The following is a 26510-nucleotide window of genomic DNA, read 5'->3' as shown; positions in this document are numbered from 1 at the left end:
TCAGGCTGCGGTTTTAGGCATGCGTTCCCTGAGAGTAAACTCCCTTGAACAGAGCAGAGCCTTGTGCACACAATACAGCCCAAGTTTCTTGTAGGTTTATTTGAGAGTAAGTCTCCAGCTTGCCTGAGAGACAAGTATGTAGTTTATGTTACATTAAGGTTGCAATCCTATCTATACAAATTTACTTGGGAATAAATCCTAAGGAACACAGTGGAGCTTATTTACCAGGGAGTAAGCCCCACTGAAGACAATGAAGTTTATACCTGAGTAGACCTGCACAGCCTGGAGCTGTGAAAGCTACTCTCTTATCATTATGTCCTGAAGCCCCTCCCCCACAGCTTCAGCTGAACTTCCTCCTCCTCCCTAAGCAGGAACCCCTCCCCCATTTCTTCTCCAGCATAAGTTGCCTTATTCTTAGGCAACTTGCATAACTAGCAATCTATCACATTTTTATTATCAAGTGGCTCAGGGTGGTGTACATGGTTCCTCCCCTCCTTTTGTCCCCACAACAACCTTGTGAGGCAGATTAGAAGTTTGCAATACATACAAGTTTTAAAATATATTTAAAATAAAGAAGAACCCTCCTAACTTTCCAGAGCATCTTCTTAATCAATCAAACAAACAAATAAAACAATTCCCCCAACATCCCAAAGGCTGCAATCCGATCCGCACTTACCCATAGTAAGCCCCATTGACCATCATTGTTAAGTGTTAACCCATTTCTACCCACCCTACAGGTGCACATATTTGATCCCTGCTTCGTATATGCAAAGTTGGGCAGAACTGTTAAAAGCAGCTACATCATAGCCTGTTCAAAGTACAGATCTGCCACATTTCCCCAAATGCAGTCAAGTACCATCAAGCCTAATAGATTATTCCAGTGTTTCTCAAACTGTGGGTTGGGACCCACTAGGTGGGTCGCAAGCCAATTTCAGGTGGGTCCCCATTCATTTCAATATTTTATTTTTACTGTATTGGACTTGATGCTAGCTACCATGGTATGTGACTGCATTTGGGGAAATGTTACTTACCTGTACCTTTAACAAGCTACTATGTATATTCTTTTAATAATGATAGTAAATAGGACTTACTCCTGGATAAGTGTGGGTAGGATTGCAGCCTAGGATTGTAAAAAATAATGTCACTTCCGGTCATGACATCACTTCTGGTGGGTCCTAACAGATTCTCATTCTAAAAAGTGGGTCCCGATGCTAAATGTGTGAGAACCACTGGATTATTCAAATGTTGTTGCAATAGTCTTGAAATAATATTTTATTGAACACGTTGAATGGGGACCCACAGTCTGAGAAACACTGGGGTAGAGGCTTGCAACCTCAAAAGGACTGTAATGCAATCCCATTGCTAGACTTTTCAGCAGGGTTTTGCATTAAGAAACCCCATGCAACTACAACCCCCAGAAGGACATGCAATTGGGTGTTGCACGTTTGCCAGGCACAGAAAGAAAAGCTGCTGGATCAGAAGCTTCCCTCCTCCCCTAGGCAGATGCCTACAATTCCCAGCATGCAGTGCAGCAGAGGCGGTTTTTCTGCATTCTGCATTCTTGCAAACGGGAACTGGAGCAGGAGCAATTGCTGGGGAGGCTACTGGCTGCGCGGCTGTGCTGGAGGTGCCCGGGAGCGCACGAGCCCTGAGCATCCACCAGGCACAGTTTTGGTCCAGGTCCCTGGAAGCTGATGCTGTGCAGAGGGCTGGTCTTGGTAGGCTGCAGAAGCAAGCACTGAAGAAGAGTCCTGTGGCAGCTGAAAGGCGACCAGGTTTGTGGAGGGCAGGCACTTTGGGGGAGGACAGAGCCCCCTTCATCAGGTGAATGGAGGATGGATAGCTCCAGATGGGTGGGGAGGAGAGAGCAAGCAGCGCAACTTCAAAGGCTTTAAAATGCAAAAGGGATCACTGTAATATTTCCATGCAAAGCATTAAGTATCACTAAAGATGTTGCTATAATGTTTATGTGCCAAGCTCAAGTGGGTGCAAGATCAGCCTATTTAATCAAAGTATATCTAGTTGCAGAGGAGATCTGTCTTTGGAGTCAGACTATCAGAGCTATATTAACACTATCTTCTAGACCAGGGGTGCCCAAACCCTGGCCCTGGGGCCACTTGCGGCCCTTGAGGACTCCCAATGTGGCCCTCAGGGAGCTCCCAGTCTCCAATGAGCCTGTGGCCCTCCAGAGACTTGCTGCAGCCCGCACCGGCCCAAAGCAACTGCTTTCAGTGTGAGGGCAACTGTTTGACCTGTCACGTGAGCTATGGGATGAGGGCTCCCTCCACTGCTTGCTGTTTCACATCTGTGGTGCAGTAGCGGCAGCACAGGAAAGGCCAGCCTTGCTTTGTGCAAGGCCTTTTATAGGCCTTGAGCTATTGCAAGACCTTCATTCATTCATATAAGTTCATCTTTAATATATTAATTTATGTAAACTTATGTAAATTCATTCAAATTTTAAATGTAAATTAATTCTTTTTTTTCCCTGGCCCCCAACACAGTGTCAGAGAAATGATATGGCCCTCCTGCCAAAAACTTTGGACACCCCTGTTCTAGACCAGTGATTTTCAACCTTTTTCATCTCACGGCACACTGACAAGGCACTAAGGCACACCGCCAGGTTTTTGACAATTGACAAGGTTTTTGACAATTGACAAGGCACACCATGCTGCCAGTGGGGGGCTCAAATCTCCTATTGGCCCTATTAATAAATGACCTTTCCCCAATTCCAGTGGCACACCTATGAACCACTCATGGCACACCAGTGTGCCATGTCACAGTGGTTGAAAATGGCTGTTCTAGACTATCAGAGCTATATTAACATTACAGTCAATGAGGCTTACTGCCAGGAAAGTGTGGATAGGGTTGGGCTGTCAGACAGACACTTTTGGGGAGTAGAGACTCCACTTCATCAGGTGCTTGAAGAGCAGAGGGGTGAGGGAAAGAGAGTAAACAGTGCAACTTAAAAGGCTTTAAAATGTAAAAGGGATCACTATAATATTTCCATGCAAAGCATTAAGTATCACTAAAGATGTTCCTATAATATTTCTGTGCCAAGCTCAAATGGGTGCAAGATCAACCTATTTAATCAAAAAATATCTAGTTTGCAGAGGAGATCTGCCTTTGGAGTCAGATTATCAGAGCTATATTAAAATCTTCTGTGTGGGTTGTTTTATTGCCCTCCTGCTGCTGCCGCCTTCCAGACACTTTGGGGGAGTAGAGACCCCACTTCATCAGGTGCGTGAAGAGCAGAGAAGTGGGGAAAGAGAGTAAACAGTGCAACTTTAAAGGCTATAAAATGCAAAAAACTATTGCCTGTTTATTGATTTATTTTGCTGTGTAAAACCACTTTGTGAACTAGTCTTGTTGAAAAGCAGTATATAAATATTCTTAATAATAATATTTCCATGCAAAGCTCAAATGGGTACAAGCTAAGCCTATTTCATCAAAATATATCTAGTTGCAGAGGAGATTTGCCTTTGGAGTCAGACTATCAGAGCTATATTGACATCTTGTTTTATTGCCATTCTTGGTCCTGTGCTGGGTATCTTTGCATTTTAGATCCCCCTTTGCAGAACATTTAAAAAGTGTGTGTGTGTGTTTGTGTGCTAGCCTGCAATCAACATGTGTCACAATTCATTTGTTAGTCTTTTTTAGATTCTCCAGTCTTGGCATTTTGCCACAGGAGCCTTGGCATGGCTGCCCTTCTATAAAGCCTCTTGGGTGGATAGAAAAACTTGCCTAGCAGTATGCAAGTGATACTGCTACAGTGATATGAAAATATTTTTTTGCCTGCTTTGGAACTCAGTATTTCTCATCCGCCAGTATGTGTTTCTAATTGTGTGTACTATATGTGTATACACATATAGTGTGTACGTGTACACACATACACATTATATGTGTATATGATGTTTTTTTTTCCCCTCTCCAGGCTCTGAAAAACATGCTGCACAGTAAAGTGAAAACCGAGAAACCAGGTAGGATGCCATGGGCACGTAGTATGAATGGAAAGGAGAAGTTGCTGTTTTGTTGCTTGCACCAGAAGGAAGCCTTTGCAAATCCAGGGTCACCACTCCTTGCATAGTTAAATCCCCTTTACACTTGTCCTCTTCCTCTCTTCTTCGAATGAGAGCCAGGATGGTGTAGTGGTTGGGAGTTGGACTTGGAAGGTCCAGGTTAAAATTCACACTCAATCTTGAAGCTTCTTGGATCCTTGGGCCAGTCATTCTCTCTCTCTCAGCCTAACCTACCTTACAGGGCTGTTGTGCGGACAAAAGGAGGAGAGGAACTGCGTACATCATCCCAACCTCGTTGGAGGAAGGGTGGTATAAACATATGAAAAATAAGATAAATGAAACTGCCAGGCAGGGCTCATTAAAATACTAGGATCATACACAGGAGCCCTTCTGTATGGGTTATTTTTTTTTCATATATCTTTGCTCCCTTTTCATTAATTTGTACCCAACCCTTTGCCAGACCTTAAGATGACTTGTAAAATTTGCTGCTTCTCGTGCTTTACTTAAGAATCCCATAAGAATCCCATCCATCATACATTAGTCAGGGTCTCAAAGTGTTGCTGAAGCACCAGCACAACAAAACAAAGGTGTGTGTCCATTCTGTGGAGTGCTGAGAGAGACAGAGAGAAAGCGCTGAAATCTTTGCCTCTGTTGTGCTGATTGAAGAGTCCTCTGAAAGCAGAAAACTTTCATGGATTTGCTCATTCCACTTGGGTCTGATGGAAGGCCATGTTCTACTGTCTTTGTATAGCCTGGTCTTCCGTAAAAGCTGAGAGGAAGTGGTATATTCTCCCTGATGCATGCTGTCCAGGTTGGTCTACATTTTAAATGCAATATAGATCCATTTTGCCCATTTTTGAAGCACTGTGATTGAACCAGATGTTTCATTTGAGCTTTCAGACAAGCTCAATTGAAATGGTCCCTGCTATATCATTGAATACACTCACACTTACACTCTTTCTCTCTCTGCTGCTGCAAAATAAAATGTCATTTTTGGCTCCTTTTTTCCCCTTTGTGCAGGCTTACATATTAGGGCAGAATTTTTGGCCCCTGAATAAAATGCATTCTGTGCCCTGCAGTCTGTCTGCTTCTCCCCCACCCCCAACAACACCCCAGTTCAGTATTATCTGGTAGTTTAGATCACAGTTTCTCAAACTGTGGGTCAGGTCCCACTAGTTGGGTCGCGAGTCAAATTCAAATGGCTCAGGTCCCCATTCATTTCAATATTTCATATTTAGTATATTAGACTTGAGGCCAAAATGGTATGTTACTGTATTTGGGGAGATCTGTACTTTTAACAGGCTACAATGTATATGCTTTTAACAATGATAGTCAATGGGGCTTACTCCTGGGTCAGTGCGGATAGGATTGCAGCCTAGGATGGTTAAAAAATTTTTCTGCTTGATGATGTCACTTCTGGCCGTGACATCAGCTCCAGGTTAATGACATCACTTCTGGTGGGTGTCATTCTAAAAAGTGGGTCCTGGGCTAAAACGTTTGAGAACCACTGGTTTAGATTGTTTGGTGAGGGGTAGCAGTTAAAGGGGGAAACTAGAGCAGCCATTTTCACTTGGGCTGCCAGAGCTAGAACAGCAACACTTCCAGCATTGGAAAGGCAGGCTAGTAGATCTTATTTATTTTATTTATTTATTTTTCACATTTTTATACCGCACTTCCTCCAAGGAGCTCAGGGCGGTTTACAGAGCTGCTCCTTCCCTCCTTCTTGTCCTCACAACAACCCTGTGAGATAGGTCAGGCTGGGAGAAAGTGACTGGCCCAAGGTCACCCAGGAAGCTTTGTGGCTGAGGGGGGACTTGAACCTGGATCATCAAGGTCCACCTCCCAAACCACTACACCACCCTGGCTCTAGATCTTAGAATAATACAAGGGTCTTCAGTGTCAGTGTAGGATGGGCAGCAAAAGGGAGGAAAGCCAGTGATGGTCTTTAAGGGTGGTTGGGATGGATGTTCTTTGCTGGGATGATGACACCTCTCCCTTGCCACAGATCTGGAGACAGCCAATGCTCGGAACAGGCTTGATGCTGTGCTGCAGGGTCTCTTGGAGAAGACCGATGTTGATCGGTAAGCGTTGCCGGAGCCTTCAGGGTCAAGACTGGGAGGGGGGCTGTTACTGTCTACTCTTGGAGCATAGAACAACTCTGGGGCTTTTTATTAACTTATTTCATACAGTCAGTCCTTGTAGTGAATTTGCAGAGAATGAACCATTGATTCCTATGGGATCAATGGGGTTAAGTGCAAGAGTGTATCCTAAGTGGGGAAGGAGTGTCTTATCTGCTACCTGCAGAGACCCTCGGGAAGCCAGCACAGTGCAGCAGAAAGTGCCAGAAGGTCTCTGAATGCTGCAGAGACCTTCTGGAGGCTGCAGGGACCTCCAGAATAGTTCCCCCAACCAGCACGGACCCTTCTAAAATGACCAGTGGAAGCTTCGGCCAGTCATTTTAAAGGGGTCCGTGCTGGTCGTGGGTGCCATTCTGAAGGTCCCTGCAGTTTCCAGAAGGTCTCTGCCTAGCACATAACAAGAACAAGAAACATGGATAATGAGAGATAGATAGCCATTCTACCCCTCGGGGATACTCGAATTCTCAGATATCAAATTTGCGTTTTAAGAGATCTGACTGTACCTTGATGTTCTGGCAACCAGCAACCCAAGGGGCTGATAAGACACAACAAAATATCCACTGAATATAACCTTAAACAGTGGAGTGAGGGGGGAGCAACAAAATCATGCCTGGGAAAAGTCTCGAGGGGAGATGATGGTGGAAAATACCCACCCTTCAGGCAGAATGGCTGCTGTTCTTGGGGTTCCTTCCAACCGCTGTTCTTCAAAAGTTCTACTGTGACCATGGAGGAGAAGTAGACCCCTCTTCCCTGGAAGTGGGCCACCTAGCAATCCAGACCAGGATGCTGCAGATGGTTTTATCATGGGGGGGGGAGGGGTGAAGGTGGCTTCTTACCCAAGCAACTGGGCAGTCTGCAACTTCTGGCAGAGCTACTTCCAGGTTTCAGGGAGCCCTCTGTGGGCTCCAGCCTGCCAGGCTGTGCCCTGCGTGTTGTTCCACCATTGCCGTATAAAGCTGTAGGTACAGAGATGGTCTCAGTTGTCCAACAGCCCCCCCCCCCATACTTGGCTCTGCTTCCTAGTCGTAGAGGTGGCTCTGAAGGCTCTCCAAGTTGGGGAGGACAAGGATGGAAAATGTCCACTCCCCAGATCACGGGTGTTTCATCTCATCTCTTAGGTGCTGATCTAGCCGCAATGGGAGGGAGGCCTTGAATAGCTTGGGGGTGTCTTGCACTTCACACTAGAGAGGCACCTCCTGCAGAGGCTCAGATGATGAGCCAAGTTTCTGGACAAGGCTACTGGTGTCCCACTACCCCTTTTTCTAACTCTTGCTCCTCTCCTTAGGGAGCAGATGGAAGAGGACTCCGGAAAGCTGCCGTCCGATGCACTCAGCAAGTAAGAAGCCTTTGTAGCCTTCTGTGACCACCTTCTGTAGGCTTTGCTTGCCCTAGTGGGGAAAGGGTGACTGCCAAGGCCCTGTTGAAGATACTAATTAAACTGAGAAACCAGATCCGGGATAGCTGTCATGGCTTATTACAGGGCTGTTTAAGTCCTCTCCAGGGACACCTGTTATGTCTGGGAAGTAGGCAGCTCACAGCACAGTTGTTCCTGCAGTGAGGGGGAGGCTTCTCGGGTTCCCATCACCTCCTGGTTTCTCCTTCACCCTGTGCCCACTCTGCCTAGCCTGCCTTCTTCTGAAGACTGGCAGAATGGGCAACAAAATGGCAGATGCGCTTCAATGTCAGTAAGTGTAAGGTCATGCACATTGAGGCAAAAAATCAAAACTTTAGATATAGGCTGATGGGTTCTGAGCTGTCTGTGACAGATCAGGAGAGAGATCTTGGGGTGGTGGTGGACAGGTTGATGAAAGTGTCGACCCAATGTGTGGCGGCAGTGAAGAAGGCCAATTCTATGCTTGGGATCATTAGGAAAGGTATTGAGAACAAAACAGCTAATATTATAATGCCGTTGTACAAATCTATGGTAAGGCCACAGCTGGAGTATTGTGTCCAGTTCTGGTCGCCGCATCTCAAAAAAGACATAGTGGAAATGGAAAAGGTGCAGAAGAGAGCAACTAAGATGATTACTGGGCTGGGGCATCTTCCTTACGAGGAAAGGCTACAGCGTTTGGGCCTCTTCAGCCTAGAAAAGAGACGCCTGAGGGGGGACATGATTGAGACATACAAAATTATGCAGGGGATGGACAGAGTGGATAGGGAGATGCTCTTTACACTCTCACATAACACCAGAACCAGGGGACATCCACTCAGATTGAGTGTTGGGCGGGTTAGGACAGACAAGAGAAAATATTTCTTTACTCAGCATGTGATTGGTCTGTGAAACTCCTTGCCACAGGATGTGGTGACGGCATCTGGCCTGGACGCCTTTAAAAGGGGATTGGACAAGTTTCTGGAGGAAAAATCCGTTATGGGGTACAAGCCATGATGTGTATGCGCAACCTCCTGATTTTAGAAATGGGCTATGTCAGATGCAAGGGAGGGCACCAGGATGAGGTCTCTTGTTATCTGGTGTGCTCCCTGGGGCATTTGGTGGGCCGCTGTGAGATACAGGAAGCTGGACTAGCTGGGCCTATGGCCTGATCCAGTGGGGCTGTTCTTATGTTCTTAACTACAATTCCCAGGAGGCCTTGCAGGTCTCTTGTTATCTGGTGTGCTCCCTGGGGCATTTAGTGGGCCGCTGTGAGATACAGGAAGCTGGACTAGATGGGCCTATGGCCTGATCCAGTAGGGCTGTTCTTATGAAGACAATCTCGCCGCCAGCGCACTGTAGTCCGTACCATCTCCGCTTCCAGCCGGGGGGGGGGGGAGGTCACATTAGACATTAGAACAATGTTGGGGTCACATTAGAACAATGTGGCGTGGCCCACATGATGAAAGTGGCACTTCATGTGCATGTAGAATAATTTGCGTGGCCAAGTGCCACTTGCCATACTGTGAAGTATCCCCTCCTCACTTCCCGTGTCTACCAGCAGGTCATGCCACCCTTGTCGGTCATTTGTCAAATCCTCTTTTTCAAAGTCCTCTGAAGTGATGCCCATTAAACTACAAAAAGTACATTAATTTATGTAATTAAACCAGTTATGGAATTTGCCCAGTTAGTACCCCTGCTAATTGGGCAAAAGGGCACCATTTAAAGTGGTGTCCTCTTATATTTAGCAGGGGGAGAGCAACTGTTCCTCTTTGTCCCAGCATGGTGTCTTTACCAGTGGCTCTTGGCTGGTGTCTCTTCTGTATTTTGTTTTAAGACTGTGAGCCCTTTGGAGGCAGAGAACCATTTATTTTACTATGTAAACCACTTTTGAACTACACTCGTTGAAAAGCAGTATATACAGTGTGACCCTGGTATTCACAAATCTGCCACAGATTAGACTCGCCATGGATGCTATGAATACCTGGGAAAGCCACTTCTGGTTTGCCAGTGGAGGCCTCCACAAACCTCAGAAGGCCTCCTGGAGACCTCATAAAGCCACCTCCAATTTCTCATCAAGCCGGAAGTGGTCAGAATTTGCATATCTGTGGATTCCCATATCCACAAGAGGTTCTGAAATGGATCCCCTGTGGATAAAAAGGCCCAGATATAAAGATTCTTAATAATAAATATTAATAACGGTACTACAGGTCATGGTTCAGGATGTGGACTCACCTCCCTGCATTACAATCTCTATGCATGAACTGGAGGTTGTCCATGACTTTGTGTACCTTGGCTCAGCGATCTCCAACACTCTTTCTCTTGATACCGAGCTAAACAAACGCATCGGTAAAGCAGCTACCACGTTTTCCAGACTCACAAAGAGAGTCTGGTCCAACAAGAAGCTGACAGAACATAACAAGATCCAGGTCTACAGAGCTTTCGTCCTGAATACACTTCTGTACTGCAGCAAGTCATGGACTCTCCGCTCACAACAGGAGAGGAAACTGAACGCTTTCCACATGCGCTGCCTCCGATGCATCCTCGGCATCACCTGGCAGGACAAAGTTCCAAACAACACAGTCCTGGAACGAGCTGGAATCCCTAGCATGTATGCACTGCTGAAACAGACACCTGCATTGGCTCGGTCATGTTGTGAGAATGGATGATGGCTGGATCCCAAAGGATCTCCTCTATGGAGAACTCGTGCAAGGAAAGCGCCCTACAGGTAGACCACAGCTGCGATACAAGGACATCTGCAAGAGGGATCTGAAGGCCTTAGGAATGGACCTCAACAAGTGGGAAACCCTGGCCTCTGAGTGGCCCGCTTGGAGACAGGCTGTGCAGCATGGCCTTTCCCAGTTTGAAGAGACACTTGGCCAACAGACTGAGGCAAAGAGGCAAAGAAGGAAGGCCCACAGCCAGGGAGACAGACCAGGGACAGACTGCACTTGCTCCCAGTGTGGAAGGGATTGTCACTCCCAAATTGGCCTTTTCAGCCACACTAGACGCTGTTCCAGAACCACCTTTCAGAGCGCGATACCAGAGTCTTTCGAGACTGAAGGTTGCCAACATACATAACGGTACTAATAAAAATTGTGGGCACTGGTTGTACACAGATATCACACAAATTCCATAACTTCGTCACGTGCTATGTGAAGATGTCTTTCATGGTATGTGTGCCACATTCACAGCTTGGGTGGGGGGTGAACTGTTGCATTCTAAGTTGTTAACATCTCTGCTTTGTGGTTACAGGGACTCTTCTCCAACTGCCACGGGAAAGAGGTATGGTTTTTGACAGTGTCTTGCCTGACTATCGATGACCATGGCATGGCATGGCATGGGGCATGTCTGAGACTTAAAACAATCTCTGTTGTGCTCCTAGGCCCTCGGCCCGGTTCTCTCATCACCGCCGCAAGAAGAGGAAGGAGACGGATGATGGACTTGCGGAAGGTGGACAGCAGAAGCCGAGTGAGTGAAAATACAACGATTTGCTGTGCTGGATCAGATAAATGATCCATCTCATCTGGCAGTCTGTCCTTAAAAGTGGCTAATGGGAACCTCGCAAAGAATTATGAATATTTATATACAAAAGTACTTACACATCACCAAATCTTTTTATTTATTTATTTTAATTGACACACACACAGATGTACAAACATATAACATACATTTAGGAGTGCTAAATACCATATACCATTACTAATTAATCATACCATATCTCATTAATATTAAAACAAACTAATCTAGTTACCAAAATATAACAACATACAGTAGAATCTCTTTAAGTTGACCACCCAAGGGACTGGAGGAATTGGTCAACATTGGTGAGGTGGTCAACATATGGGAAAAAACGCATTTAAATATTATCATGTTTAGCTCCCAGGACAGGAAATGCAAGGCCAAGTTATTAATTAGATTGGATTTTTAAAAAGTTTTATTGCAAATATCAATGAGAATTGATCCTCTTGTGATGCTTACTGTTTATATCATCTATGTCTATATCAAGAGACAGAATAAACAGCCCACAATCAGTGTTTAAAAAAACCCCTGAAAATTCATAAGCTTAAAAAAAAATTACTTGGTTTCATAGCAGACAGGCAGACCAATGCTATCCCTTGCCAGCCCATAGCATGTAGTATGTTACACAGCCGCAACAGCTAAAAAAAAACATTTTTTTACTTAGGCTGTCTGGCCTCCACTGGGTCTCCTCAGATTCACTAAATGCTAGAAGGTGTTTGATACAGTGCCTCACTAAAAGCTGTTGAGACAACTCCACAGTCAGGGAATAAGAGGACAAGTCCTCTCATGGATCGGGAACTGGTTGAGGACCAGAAAATAGAGAGTGGGTGTCAATGGGCAATTGACAAAAAAAAAGTGGAGAGAGGTGGAAAGTGGAGTGCCTCAAGGATCTGTCCTGGGACTGGTTCTTTTCGACATCTTCGTAAATGACCTGGAAACAGGGATAAGCAGGGAGGTGGACATGTTTGTGGATGACACTAAACTTTTCTGAGTGGTGAAGACCAGAAGGGATTGTGAAGTGCTCCAGGAGGATCTCTCCAAACCGGGAGAATAGGCAGCAAAATAGCAGTTGTGTTTCAAGTATAAAGTAATGTACTGGTGATGGGAACCAAAGTGAAAGGGCGGTGGCTTCACTATGCACAAGCAACCTCATGTCCCTCACAACTTGGTACGTGTCCAGATACAATCGGCAACCGGCGCAAGTCTGTCGGCTATGTGCAGTGTGCCCACCTATAAAAACCCTTTCGCACACGCGCTAGCAGGCGTAGGGGAGAGATTGTTGCATGGCTTCTTGCTTTTCCAAGATGGGACAAACCAGACAAAACACAGGCCCACAGTATTGCGTTCAGCGGGCAGCTTACAGAGGGTAAATTAATACTCTGTGCAATGGTCGAAGTGGTCAAGATACAACTTACGGAGGTGGTCAATATAGAGAGGTTGGTCTCCCATAGTGTATATGCAGTGTCTGTCCATACTGTGAAAATTAGGTCAACTTAAGGAGGTGGTCATTATAGAGAGGTGGTCAACTTTGGAGGTTCTACTGTATAAAACAATTCTTCCATCTATTTCTAACTCTTCTACTCATTTATATATTTCTTATATATAATAAATTTTTTCTAATTCCTTATAATACATTTTCTAAATATTCACTTTCTATCATCTCAGCTAATTCAGTTACTCATTGATATCAAATAAAAATAATCTAATTTCTAAACTACTATGGAACCAACCATCTCTTATAATATATTCTTTACCATTCTCCAATCTAATTACATTTCTTTTTCTTTAACATAATAGCCACATATAAAACAATTTATCTACACATTAACATTTCCAGCTATTTTTTTAATACATTCCAATTCATATATATCAATTTCGTATGTATTTTTTTAAAATAGATTTTGACCATTATTATTAACTAAAGAAAATCCTCCAGTTTTCTTTAACATTCAGGTTAACCCTCAGGTTTCTTTTTCTTTCTTACTTTCCATGTTTTCTCCTGTAGTATCTTTAATAGTTTATAACAAAATCTAATAGGTCCACACTTTCTTGTATAAGATGTGTTGATTCTGTTGGAGGAAATTAAAAGTAGTTTCCTCTTTGGGGGGGGGAGCAGAGCAGCTTAAGCAGCGAACCCCCCCCCCCTTTTGGGTATCACCCCAGGGAACCTCCCTCACCCGGCTGACTGCTAATCAATAAAAAAAGACAAAGAGGCAATGGCTTGTTAAATTTGCAAAAAAGAAGTTATTTACTTACAGTTCCATTGAGTGTATATTTACAGCATCTGATTAGGATCAGAGGTTCAGCTATTACTTAGAGATAGCAAGGCCCTGGAGCTGTCTCACCCTGCATGCCTTGTGCTCAAGATGGCCTGGGCATCAGAGCCCTTGGTGTGCACATCTTAACAGGTCGGTGGTCAGAGGACAAGAGGAAGTGCTCAGAGGAGAAGGGAAGGATAAAGGGTTAGGGCCACATTCCACAAGGATCACAAAGAGAACAGGTAGAAAGGTCAGAGTCACTGGGCCATAGCTTGACCCCTTCTGGACAGCATCTTGCCCCCTCTGGACAGCAACTCCAACACATTCTTCCAGTTAACTGGAATATATTTTCTCCTTCTTGTTCCAACAAATTTTGTATTTTGTGCACCCATGTTAGTGTCCATCTTATCTGTCTTGATTTCCATCGGCATCTCCTCTCCATCCTGTCTTCCTGTGTCCAATCTTCTGGTTTCGTCCCTCACCAGCATCCTCTCCGCTTTCTCACTCCCTTGTTTATCTTGTTTATCTTCTGCTTGTTTCTTCACATCTTCAGATTGCTACTTGCACGCATCCATCTAATGGGAGAGAGTCTCTAAACTGGCTTGAACCTGCAAGGACCAACTCAACTGCTGTCTTCTCCTTGTGAGCAATTTTTCCATATTTATCAGGATCATTTGAATCCAAATATCTGGAACAGGTTCCATCTTGCAGTTTCTCTCTAATCCACAAGATGTCCGCAGCGTATTATTCTCCTTACTTCCACCACATGTTTTATCAGTCAGGCATTCTTCGAATATTTCTTACAGATAACAGTGTGGTTAATTGAGAGCAACAAAACGAAAGAAACAGTGTCAAGAAGACAAACTCTTTCAAGTCTAATGAAAATTATGCCCAAAAATAATTCTGGATTTTAATCCACACACCAAGTTATATTTACAGTTATAATGCACAACTGATTTATTCCACTGCAAAGATAAAGAGCACTTTCAACATCCTTAAAAAAATTTCTCATTAACGCCTCCAGTGTATCCAGGGCTGTAGCCAAATCAGTCAATCAGAGCCAGGGACAGTATTAACACATACTTTCCTTAAATTTCCAACTTAAACTTTACGCTTCATGCTTTTTCCTTCCATATGGTATCTTAGCACGGAGCCAGCAGCTTGATTGCAGACACTGCACCTCATAAGAACATAAGAACAGCCCCACTGGATCAGGCCATAGGCCCATCTAGTCCAGCTTCCTGTATCTCACAGCGGCCCACTAAATGCCCCAGGGAGCACACCAGATAACAAGAGACCTCCCCCAATACTGTCCCTGACGATTAAGTTTCTGAGAAGAAAGCCCCCCCCCCCCGGTTGGGCTTTCAATGTCTCGGGTACCTTGCACCGTGGAAAGATCTTATCTCTCCTGATAAAGATCTTCAGATCCTCTTCAGACCTACAGTTTTTTGGGGGGAAACAGACTGTCTCTCAGGAGCCCCTGGAGACATGTCTGTTCATCCACTGTTGGCTTCTCCTTCACCCGCATCACCAAATCTTGTAGTACCCTTACATCAGTAATTCATGCAGTGTGTGTGTGGAGGGGGGTGTTGTTTTCTTTTGCTGGTCTTAACTGACAGCCATTCAGTTTCATAAGGTGACCTGGAGTTCTAGTGTCTTGGGTAGGTCACTTCTTTCTAGTGTATCTCTGCACACGTAACAATTCACAGTTGTACAAATCTATACTGTTTCTCTCTTCCCACCCATCTACAGTCATCTTTTTCTGAACTCAAAAGATCCAACCCAACCTTGTCAGTCTTATGTGGAAGTCTTTGCTCCAGTCTTTTGCTCATCTTGGTTGTCCTGTTCATGCACTTTAGAGCTGCGGTTTTTCAGCTGCTGGGCTGTGGCACATTGGTGTGCTGTGAATGGTCTGCAGGTTTGTCGTGGGAATTTAGAGGAGTGTCATTTATTAACAGAGCCATTGGGGGGGGTGAATCCCCCATCAGTAGTATGGTGTACCTTGTCAATTGTAAAAACAAACAAACTGATGGCATGTCTTGAAAATGGTAGTGTCTTGTTAGTGTGCCATGAGATTAAAAAAGGATTGAAAGCTGCTCTAGAGCAACGTGACCTTATAAGGCTGGCCCATCCATGAGGCTAGCTGAGACAATCGCTTCAGGCAACATGGTGGGAGTGGTGGCTTCTGCCTCTCTCACTTCCTGGATTCAAAAAGGAAGTGGATAATGGAGCAGAATAGAACATTCAGAGGAGAGAAGAGTGTGGGCTAGAGTGCCTTTGGGGAAGAGGAGTGAGAGTGGTGGTTGGCATGCCACTGGATAGGACAGGCAGACGACATTTTGCAGACTGCCCTATCTTGAGCTGGTCTTTAGGCCTTTCGAAAGGAGGAGTGATGGAGCTGGTACATGACCAAATTGAGCCGGCTGGTGCAGAGGAGAGAAGGAATAAAGCCAGGGAGATGTGCGGGTTGTGTGTGTTTTTTCTGTAGGAACTGATTTGTTTGGGGATCTCCTGGGCCCGCCTTTTGGGTCTCTACCTTTACAGACCTGCTCTCCTGTCGCCCTCCAGATACCTATGTCATCAAGCTGTTTGACCGGAGTGTTGACTTGGCACAGTTCTCTGAGAGCACCCCGCTGTATCCTATCTGCCGGGCCTGGATGCGAAACAATCCCATGGTGCGGGAGCAGGAGCGATCTCCCAGCCCCAACTTGCCCACCCTTCCGGAGGACGAGGAGGTACTAAATAGGAAGCTCTCAACTGGAAGGGGTGGACGACAGCAGGGCTTTTGACTGCCAGAACAAAGGCTGTTCACCAACGATACTTAATTAGCGCTTTTGTTGAAGGCCTCAAAAGTTCTTGTGCTCGTTGTCCTTAACCATTATGACAGCCTTGAAAGGTAGGCCATTGGCATTATCTCCGTACAGGTGAACTGTGGTTGAGTGAGAGAGTAACAAAAAAACCCAAATTGGAGTCTGGTTCAGTTTAGTCTACTGGGGACTTCAAGCATCGTTTATGTCCTTAACCACTACATGACACATAGCTGCTTGTGAGGTCCATGTGCTGCAGCACTGAAGGTTGTTGGACTTCAACCAGAGAGATCAAGTTTTGAAGCCCTGTTTTCGTGAAGCTGGTTCTGTGACCTTGGGCCAGTCACATTTTCTGTGGCCTACCTCACAGGGTGGTTGCCACAGGAACACAGGATGGTGATGAGAGGCCCAAGTCAGGATGCTTGCACTGTGCTTGAGACATGGGGGTTATGGGAAATCTTGAATAAGGAAGCCCTTGACAGAGACTGCACCATGCCACTTTTTTTTCCTAATGTGTTTGATCCTAGGGAGCTGAAGGACTGAATGGGAAGTGCCAGGACGTGTGCAAGCTTCCACCACCGACCCCTTGCCAGATAAACCCCATGGGAGAGCCCGTGAACTTACGCATCCCATCGCCGCTAGAGCCTGAGGAGGTCAAAGTAGCTACCGCCACGGTCAGAACACTCTTGAGCCAGGGCAGGAGGAAAGAATGGGTGGTCTCTGGGGGTCAGATCAAAGACATCCTTGGCTCTCTGGTTCCAAACTGGAGGGTCCTGGGTTGGGATCCAGAGAAGCACGTGAAGAATGAATCAAACTTCTAATGCTGTTTTACCAATGTTTGTGCAAGGACTTGCACTAGAGCTCCCACATTGATTCAATAGGTGAACACTTTCCAGTTTGTTTCTGGGCCCAATTCAAGGTGCTGGTTTTGAGCTTTAAAAGCTTTATATGGCTTCCGGCCAGGATATTTGAGGGACCGCCTGTACAATCCAGCTCATCCTCTCCAGTCATTGGAGAAGGCTCTTTCTCAAGTGCTATCGCCTGGGATGAAGGCAAGAAACAGGGCCTTCTCAGTAGCGGCACCAACTATATGGAACACCCTCCTTCTCAGTCTACATACTGCTCCCTCCTTAGAGGCTTTGTGGTGGGGCTTTTTGAACAAGCTTTCTGAATTCACTGCCTTTTAAACAAGGATGTCTGTATTCTGCAGGTTCTGTCCTTTCAACACTGTCTGCTGTTGATCTTGTGTTTTTATTGCAACTGTTTTAGGAATTCTAGGGTATATTGCAATTGTTTTTTTTCTGTAATTTGATGATTTTCTGTAAGCTCCTCTGGGTCTACCGTAAGGGGAGAAAAGCAAGATTAAAAATTCAGCACATAAACACTACACCAGCTTCTGTGATGTAGCTACACCTCTGGAATTATGGACTCCAGCTCAGGCAATGATCTCTTAAAATGCTGGATCCATCTCAGCCACCCACATGAAGATATACATTTTTTAAAGGCACCCACAGTTTGCACGGCATATTGCCATTCATGAACAGGGATGTCTCAATTGACAGTGAATGTGATGGGGTGATGTGCTGATTTAGTTGCTGCTGAAGCAGTCCAGATTGCTTTTTCGAGCAGATCTGCTTGTTCTGCTGACTAGGTGCGGCTGAACCCTTGAGGCTGATGCTTTCTTTTTCCCCACAGACTCCTGACACAGTGCCCTCGATGTCCTCCCTCATCTACAAGAACATGGAGCGGTGGAAGAAGATCCGACAGAGGTAGGTGCCTGGGAGTGGCTACAAGAGCTGCAGGCCAAATCAGATCAACTTGCACTCTGTTTGAGGCATGGGAGGTTATGGGAAATCTGTGGACTATAGTTGACATGCGCCATCTCCCATTGACAGGTGGAAAGAGGCCTCGCACAAGAATCAGTTGCGCTATGCTGAGAGCATGAAGATCCTGAAAGAGATGTATGAGCGGCAGTGAGGGGTAGGGGTTTCAGTACCCAGAATCTGATTATGGCTCCCTCATTCTCTGCATCTCATGGCCTCCTGAAGTCGCTTGTCTCAAGGGGGATCCCTGCTCTTGCCTCCGTTTCTGTGTATCAATAAATACCACATTTTGTTTATGTGAGCATGTGTGTCTGTCCAGCTAGGGAGGAGGAAGTTTCCCAGGCCTGAACCAGACCTCTAGAGATGAACCAGGAACAGTGGTGGTGCTGGGTTGTTGGGGCCCTGGGGCAAAGTTCGGCACTGAACCCCCCCCCCAATCCATTCCCAACAGGTGCATGGGGTTCTACCAGTGCTGAGGCACATATTGTGTTTGTGATGAAGCCTGCAACTTGTAAAAGGCTTGCTAGGAGGGAGTCTCCTCTCTTTAGCTAGCCTGCCTCTCAGGGTTGTTGTGAAGAAGAAAGGGGGGACTATCTCATGCATGATCCTGAGAAAGGTAATGACAGAAATGGGATGATGATGGTGAGAGGCTCAGGAGGGAAAGCCTGTGGTCACCCCATAGGTTCGCTGGTGGAGACTAGGCTTCTTTTGCCCCCTTATGTACCACGCAACCAGCTTTCTATATGGATGAGTGGCAGCCATTTACCTTCACAGGAGAAAATAGGAGGTGGCAGTTGAATTGCCCTCTTGCATCCAGGGGGCTGGGTTGTCGCTGGGGGCGAGCATTTGTCCATTCCAATGGCCATTTAGAGCAGCCTGCCCACAGCAGCCCTGCCCTGCCGGGTCAGAATAGAACGTGACAAAACAGAACCACAGACCTGCTGCTTTTTATATATAGATGATTTGTCAAATGTGCCTTGCTCAGAGGAGCTTGGGGTGGCTTAGATGGCATTCTCAATTTACCCTGTGAAGGAAATTGGGCAGAGTGCCAGCGGCTGCCCGCCCACCCAGTTACCCACTCTGTGTCAGCTCCATGCCTGAGCAAATAGTTCAAACTGGGCTTTCCTGCAGCCCATGCCAAAACTCCGTGCAATGCAGGGCACTGACTTTGGGGCACTTATTTTGCAGAGCAGCACAGAAAGAACAGATGGGTCACTGCGTCCTCCTTGGTTGTAGCAGCCTGGGGAATAGGATGCAGGAGGAAGGTAATAAGATCTTCCTAATTGGGCAGGAGTGTCCTGTCAGATTGGTGGGATCTTGTATACAGCAACTGTCTCTTTCAGTCCCAGCATAGTATATTTTTCAGGGGTGGGTTTACTGATTACCTTTTTTCTAAGATGCAATGCAAGCCCCTTTTGGGAAAGGGAACAAGTAGGTTGGTTTAGGAAAGTCCCTTGCAGAAAGGCAGTATGCTGATCCTGCATCTCTCCTACCTGAGCCTTTGCTAGGTGGTGGGTTCTCACAGGACATCTTCAGACAGAGGTTCCTGCTGGAGATGCTATAGTAGGAGGATTCCTGCTATAGGCAGGAGGTTGGACTAGATGACCGTGTGTGTCCCTTCCAACTCTGTGATTCATCTCCACAGCTCAGGCCTAAGCATTTGTCCTATGGATGGACAAACTTGGCACATGGGCCATCTGCCCCAGCAAGGGAAGGCAACATATCCATTGGAGAAATTGGGAGAATCGACGGGCATCCCTTAAGCGCCTTTTATTTCTTACTGCCCTGTGCAGTTAGAGCCAGCCGTATGGCCTGGCTGTCTTATGATACACCAGGGCCAAATTCCCCTTTTGCCATCATTTCTTCTCCCCTGGGGTCTAGTGCCCCTATTCTATTCTATTAGAATAAAGTTTTCAAATTTTAATCACCACCACAACCTGATTTGCATTTTGGAAGCTTTCTCTGAGCAGTAAGTCTTTTAAAGACAGAACAGACTGACTCCTACTTTCAGTTGGGCAGGGGCCAGTCAGTCTGACATGTCCTCCTACGTGCTGAAGCTAATTAAGTTAGCACAGGCAAGCACTGACAAACAGGCCGATTGTTATTCTTTTCATCTGTTCTTAGGCAGGGCAGGCTGATCCCTGAGCCTTTTGGTCCAAAGCTTTGCTCTCGGCTGACTTCTGGGCCGTTCCCACGTTCTGGCCACTGCCCTTACTGAAAAGCCTGCTGTTTTTGTCTTCCTGCGGATTGGCACGAGGAGCAGTGCTGCGTCAGGATTGGCGTCCCCTTTAATTAATCTCTTGGCCTGTCCCACCTCCTCCTCCCTTGCTTTACTGGCAATGAAACACAACAGCAGCTAGCTTCCTGAAAGGCAATTTCCTTTGCATGGCTCATTCAAGGTGTACCACCCCCTGATCTGTTTGTGTCCAAGTCATCTCAGCTGCCACCCATAGCAGAAGGCAGCCCACCGTGTTAAATTGGGAGAGGTTTCAAAATGGGCTTTGTATATTATTGCCATAGTATTAAAGTACGCTTTAGATAGCATGTAGCTCACCGTTGCCATTTCCTCGTGTGTGCCAGCAAGCATCCACATTGCCTTAAGGTTCTATAATCACTGCAGGTTGAAATCATTTTTGTCTTCATTGTTTCAGAGGAAGCTTGAATGAAAGCTGGTGAGGGTCAGCTACCACCATCCAAGCTCCCGCCATTTAACTTTTGCTCTTTAGAAGCTGGGCAGACCAGTCCAAACCTTGACTTGGGCCCATACAGGCCCACTGCACTGGCTCCTGAGTGTCACAAACGTGTTGTGAAACACTTGTGCACCAAGCTGGGATCAGGCCATGCCAGCACAAGGATGTGGGCCGGCCTACTACCGCCCGATCTCATCCCTGTGCCAGCCAAGCGAGGTAGGTTTGCACCAGGTAGCACAGGGGATGGGAGAGGGTGGTAGGATGGCGTTCCTAGGCAGGGAGAGAGTGGCAGTGCATGTCATGTCGTAACCCGTGGCCCCAGCATCATTACACTAGCCGCTCAGATTTGTGCCAGCTAAATAACTGGTACAGAGTTGAGTGGTCCTATAAGGCAGGCTGGGCTTCAACAAAGGGTAAAGGGGTAAATATCCCCCTATCCCAAGGTGACCTCCAGCAGCCTCCCAACCTGCATGGGATACAGCATGTGGCTTGGCCGTACCAGCATAGGTTTGAATGGCACTGTAAGCCTTGTTAATCCAGAAACCTGTAGTTGGAGTCAATCTGATCTGTATTCATTGGCTTGAAGTTTCCATAGCTATGCATGTGTCTCCCTTCTGCAAACACAATGCACGAAAACCTTCTCCCATGATCCACAGCTGTACCTCCCTCTATCCTGGCATGAGCTGTCCTCTCTACCAAATGCACTTGTACAACATACACACTCAAGGGCAATTACATCGAATTTATTAGCAAATATCCATTTTTAGGGTTTTACAATGGCTTTTAATTTTTAGAGCAAAAATACATGACATTTAAGTATCCATATTTATACAAAAAGCAGATCGTTCAGCATGAACAGGCGGTACAGAGAAAGCTTGATGTCTACTCCTGGAAGATCCTATTCAAGAGCAGGGAAAGTACCACGAAAGAAGATCAGGTGATAGTCTCTGCCATCTTGACCCCCAGCAGAAAGCAGCGGGGAAGGAGGAGGATGTCACTTCCTTACAGGCTTAGAGTAAACAGCCCTTGGAGCTACAAGCAAGGGAAGAGGAGGCCCAAGGTGCTGGCTTCTGGCTATGGGACAAAAGCAAGCCAAGCCGCGTGCCAGATTATTTTCCAGTGACGGCAGGCTTCTCCTGGCGGCTGATGGGAATGGTGCGCTCCGGCGAGGTAACACAAGGCACAGTGGGTGCAGTGATGGACAGTATACCATCTGGAGAGAGTGCGGAGGTGATCGCTGCCGGATCAACGCCCTTGGGGGCCATGTAGCGGCGGTGGAATTCCCGGGAGACATAGCCATGCTCATCCTGTGGAAATGGAGGGAAGACATGCAAAGTGAGTAATAAGTGAGGGCAGTTTCCCCCTTGTAAAATAAGGCAGGCAGGAGCAAAAAATTAAAAAGGTACATTCTAGATCCTTCTAGCTATTGCTAGTCCTAGAGCGCTGATGCCAGTCTCCCATTGTGGGTGGGCAGGTAACTGCTGAGCCAGCTGGCTGTTTCTTATGTCCCATGGAGACAAGGGAATCCCTATTCCCCAGCATGCTTTGGACCTAGGGCCACTGCCCCTTTTTGGGCAATGCATATGTACATGGCTGTCGTCCTCCACATCCCTCTCCAGACCCTTGAGAGCTACCAGGAAACAATGGCAGTGCTATCAGCTGCAGTTTTTGCCAGCTAAAGGCTGGTTCTCACCCTAAGGAACTTCAGTTACCATGCTTTTCCAATCATATTCTAGACCCTGGAGAGGGAAGGAATGGCAGCAGTGGCTAAATTCCTGCTAGCTCAAGAGTTGGCCTCTAGGAGCTGCCACTAGGTGGCCCAGCACACAGTGGGTGAGTGGTGCAGGGTGCAAGCAGAGCATCCTCCCCTATCAACCTGCCACCCATGCCAGCTGCCTACCTGAAGTGGCTGCTTCCACTTGCCTCATGGGTGGCCCTGCCTGGCCCCGCTCTGGGGGGGGGGGGGGCATGCTTTGACTATTCAGAAGCTCAGATGGGTTTAGGTCTTTCCATGACTAGACCCTACCTGACAGGGATGGGTAGTCAAAAGCCTGTCTTGGCTTTTGACTGACCTTCAGCACATTTTTTGACCCAAGAAGAATTGGTTCCAACAAAGGGCCGGCTCTGCAACCACTTGGCAAGAAGGTCACCACCCAAACACAGTCCATGGACATTCAGGCTCCCCTCTAAATATCTCTCAGAGAGATTGTCAAGCAACTTCTGCACTGGCTAGTTTCACGACTGCACTTGGGCCAGTGTAAAAATGACAACTTTGTGGGCTCTTGCAATCTCAACCTAATCAAGAGACCTAATACAACAGATTTCCCTGGAAGGATTACAGCCTTAGGGCACAATCCTAACCAACTTCGCAGCACGGAGGTAAGGACAATGCAACTCCAAGGTAAGGGAACAAACACTGCCTTACCTGGAGGAGGCCTCCATGACCACCACACCCCCCCCAACTGCAGGATGCAGCACATGCCCCACTGGCACAGCTATGCCAGTGCTGGAAAGTTGTGAGGACTGCGCCCTTGCTTGCTGATTCTACCTATAATACACGGCCCCAGGTCGTGCTACAGATCCTGGGGGAAGCTACGTACCGGGCGCTCCTCATGTTTGGCATGCACCTCAATGTAATCGCCCACCACCTTGACAGTCAGCTCCTCTGGGGCAAAATGCTTCACATCCAGCAACACGGAGAATTTGTCTTTGTCCATCTTCACCTGGAAAAGGGGGGGGGGAGAAAAAAGTTTACCAAAAATGAAATCTGGATTATTCTACCCACGTTGGCGCCAACATGGACATTCTTTCAGCTCATCAACAGGATGGATCCAGGCAGGGCTGATCACGAGAGCAGCTGCAGCAAGGGGGCAAAGCTTTAGAGTGGCAAGGCTGTGTGCATCCCACATGCACACCCTGCGACATCTCCTCTAGAAATTCTTACCCCCAAGATAAACTTGCATGGAAGGGGAGAACAGCTGGACAGCTCTTGTTTTGCAGGTAGAAGCTTCCCCCAATTCAGTGCCTGGCTTCCCTGGCTTTTAATTATCTCAGGAAGGGAGAAGCTGGGAAAGACCTGTAGCCTCTGAGATGATCATATCAGAGACCATATGGACTACTATATGTTCTCAAAGGCCACAGGAAGCAGGATTTTCTTATTTATTTTTGGTATTTTTATACTACCTTTCCCCTAAGGAGTTCAGGGTGGTGTAGATGATTCCTCCCCACTTTTTTGCCTTACAACAATCCTGTAAGATAGGTGCAGCTGAGAGAGAATGACTAGCCCAGAGTCAGTAAGGAAGCTTTATGGTTGAGCAGGGATTTGAATCTGGATCTGCCAGGCCTCAATCCAACTCCCAAACTACTACTGCACCATCCTGGCTCTCAGACTTCAAGCATAGAACTCCCAAGCTCAACCTCCCTTTCCCCTGCTAACAGATTGAGGGACAAGCTAAGCTCAAGCCCCACATGCACACCCATCTCCAAGGAGGCTACAACCCCTGTATGTATTTCCTAGGGGGCAGGGACAAGTCAAGTCAGCAGCAGGAAAAGCATGCAGGGAATTAAGCTGCAGTCACACCAGCTTTCAGCGTTGGTGCTTCAAATCTGGGCATCACCTAGAAGCAGACCAGCTTGTTCACAGCTCCATGGCAAACCCGACATGCCCACCCCTTCTGCAGCGACAGCTTGGCAACCGCGAGAAACAGGTGCTGCAGGCTGGTGAGAGACTTCCGACCAGCCAGGGCCTTTCGAGAAGGTACTCACGCACACTTCCCGAGGCTTCCACTGCCCCTTGGAGCACAGGCGAGAGCTCATTATTTTTTTATTATTATTATTATTATTTTTAAAAGGATCCTTCCTCGTTAGTGGAAGTGCATACAACGTTCTCCGCTCAGAAACACACCCCACAAGTCATTCGCTCTAAATATAGAGCCCACAGCCTTGAAAACACAGAAGTAAAAGCTCTGCCAAGGAACATGATGCTGCAACTTGGAGAAAGCAGTAAAAAGACAGAAGGAGGAGAAGGTGTCAAGTACCACTTAAATCACTGGGGAGGGGAGGGGGGAATTGAATGAGCTAATGTGGACCACTGCAAGGCTACACAGAGTTCTTGCTCAGGTAAGTGGCTGGCTTAAGGGTTGGGGCAAATGCACCAGCCCTTAAAGCAAAATACACACACACACCCCTCTGCTGTCTTAATCATAAGAAATCCAAGCCCCACAGTTAAAGCAGCTACAGGCCAAAATCCAACAGGGAAATCCTATAGTGTTGGTGGGGTTCAGAGGCAGAGCAGTGCCAGGCCAGGCAAACCTACCCAGCTGGCATTGTTTCCCCGGCAGGGACAGGCTGAAGAATGTTACCATAATAGGCAGCGCTGCCTGTTTGCAATCTAGCCCCTTGGCACCCTCTCCTTCATCGCTCACCTTCACCCACTGGCACTGCCGATGGCCAGGCTGCCGCACCAACCCACCCAGCAGCAGCAGCAGCAGCAAACAGCCCAATCCTAGCCACACTTTCCTGGGAGCAAGCCCCTTTGACTCTAATGGGACTTACTTCCGAGCAGACATGCATAGGATTGGGCTGTACAGCTGCAGTCCTGTGCACACTTACTTACCTGGGAGCAAGTCACATTGAATTCAAGGGGGCTTCCTTCTGAGTAGACAAGCACAGGACCGTGCCCTAAAATAGACCATGGGGTCTTGCCATTGGTTATTAGCCAAGGTCTTGCCATTACAGAGAGGCAAAGAAAGACACTCCAGGCAGGCAGGAGGTGGCCAGCATTCTGCACATGCTCAGGAACCCACGCGTCCAGACTGAAAGCGGCCTGGATCTGAGAGCCAGGCAAACACGTCACACCCCGCCTTCAAGGCCAGGCAGACTCACCTCCGACATGCCCGTCTCGGGCAAGTTGGGCATGGCGGGCATGTGCAAGGCCGGCGCCCGCATGCAGAAGGGGCTGAGCGCGCTGGAGAACAGGTCGGTCTCCAGCAGCCCCTCGCCGAACCGCTGGTCGAAGAGCCGGCTGGGGAAGAGACCGCGGAAGCCGAAGGGCTGGCGCAGCCACGGGTGGTGGATGGCGATGTCCATGGCGGAGCCTGCGAACCTCTCCAAGAGCCGCCGATCGGGGAGCGCGCAAGGATGCAGCCGCCTCCCCTCGCAGCCGCCTTATAAGCCGGCGGGCCCGCCCCCTCGGAAGGCGCTGGAGCCTTCGCGAGCCCGCCGGCAGCGGCCAGACGCGGGGCGGAGCTGCGGAGCGCACAGAGCGGAGCGCCAGAGCGCACCGGCGCGCAAGACTCTCCTGGGCGCGTCCCAAGAGCCGAGCGCCTTCCCTCCGGGACTCATCCTTGCCTTCCCGGCTGGGCTGCAAGCCTGTGCACACTTTCCGGGGAGCCAGCCCCATTGACTACAGTGGGGTTTACTTCCGAGTAGACGTGCCCAGGATGGGGCTCAGAGGCTCCGATCCTATGCGCGCTTTCCTGGGAGCCAGCCCCATTGACTACAGTGGGGTTTACTTCCGAGTAGACGTGCCCAGGGTGGGGCTCAGAGGCTGCGATCCTATGCACGCTTTCCGGGGAGCCGGCCCCATTGACTACAGTGGGGTTTACTTCCGAGTAGACGTGCCCAGGGTGGGGCTCAGAGGCTGCGATCCTATGCACGCTTTCCGGGGAGCCGGCCCCATTGACTACAGTGGAGTTTACTTCCGAGTAGACGTGCCCAGGGTGGGCCTCAGAGGCTGCGATCCTATGCACGCTTTCCGGGGAGCCAGCCCCAGTGACTACAGTGGGGTTTACTTCCGAGTAGACGTGCCCAGGGTGGGGCTCAGAGGCTGCGATCCTATGCACGCTTTCCTGGGAGCCGGCCCCATTGACTACAGTGGGGTTTACTT

At 47.7% G+C, this 26510-nt stretch overlaps 2 protein-coding genes across 3 annotated transcripts; one reads left to right on the top strand and one right to left on the bottom strand.

Annotated features, from left to right (window-relative positions):
- The first annotated feature begins 1573 nt into the window (after nt 1-1573).
- Nucleotides 1574-18234, top strand: LIN37 (lin-37 DREAM MuvB core complex component). Of its 2 annotated transcripts, none has more exons than XM_066638893.1 (10): nt 1574-1775; nt 3932-3977; nt 6022-6097; nt 7440-7490; nt 10779-10808; nt 10909-10994; nt 15872-16038; nt 16638-16763; nt 17806-17879; nt 18006-18234. In XM_066638893.1, exons 2-10 carry the CDS (start codon nt 3944-3946, stop codon nt 18085-18087), a joined length of 726 nt encoding a protein of 241 aa, XP_066494990.1. In that variant the 5' UTR covers nt 1574-1775; nt 3932-3943; the 3' UTR covers nt 18088-18234. The 2 variants fall into 2 exon arrangements, with proteins under 2 accessions (XP_066494990.1, XP_066494989.1); XM_066638892.1 differs by having other exon boundaries at nt 16638-16784.
- Nucleotides 18235-21350: 3116 nt separating this feature from the next.
- On the bottom strand, nt 21351-25789 carry HSPB6 (heat shock protein family B (small) member 6). The gene is made up of 3 exons (XM_066638912.1): nt 25508-25789; nt 23224-23346; nt 21351-21930 (listed from the first exon to the last, which is right to left on the bottom strand). Exons 1-3 carry the CDS (start codon nt 25709-25711, stop codon nt 21733-21735), a joined length of 525 nt encoding a protein of 174 aa, XP_066495009.1. The 5' UTR covers nt 25712-25789; the 3' UTR covers nt 21351-21732.
- Between the last annotated feature and the right edge of the window lie 721 nt (nt 25790-26510).

The sequence above is a fragment of the Tiliqua scincoides genome, chromosome 10, assembly GCF_035046505.1.
Source record: "Tiliqua scincoides isolate rTilSci1 chromosome 10, rTilSci1.hap2, whole genome shotgun sequence".
Taxonomy (NCBI): Eukaryota; Metazoa; Chordata; class Lepidosauria; order Squamata; family Scincidae; genus Tiliqua; species Tiliqua scincoides.
The sequence above is the reverse complement of the archived record's forward strand: the minus strand, read 5'-3'. Positions and strand labels throughout refer to the sequence as shown.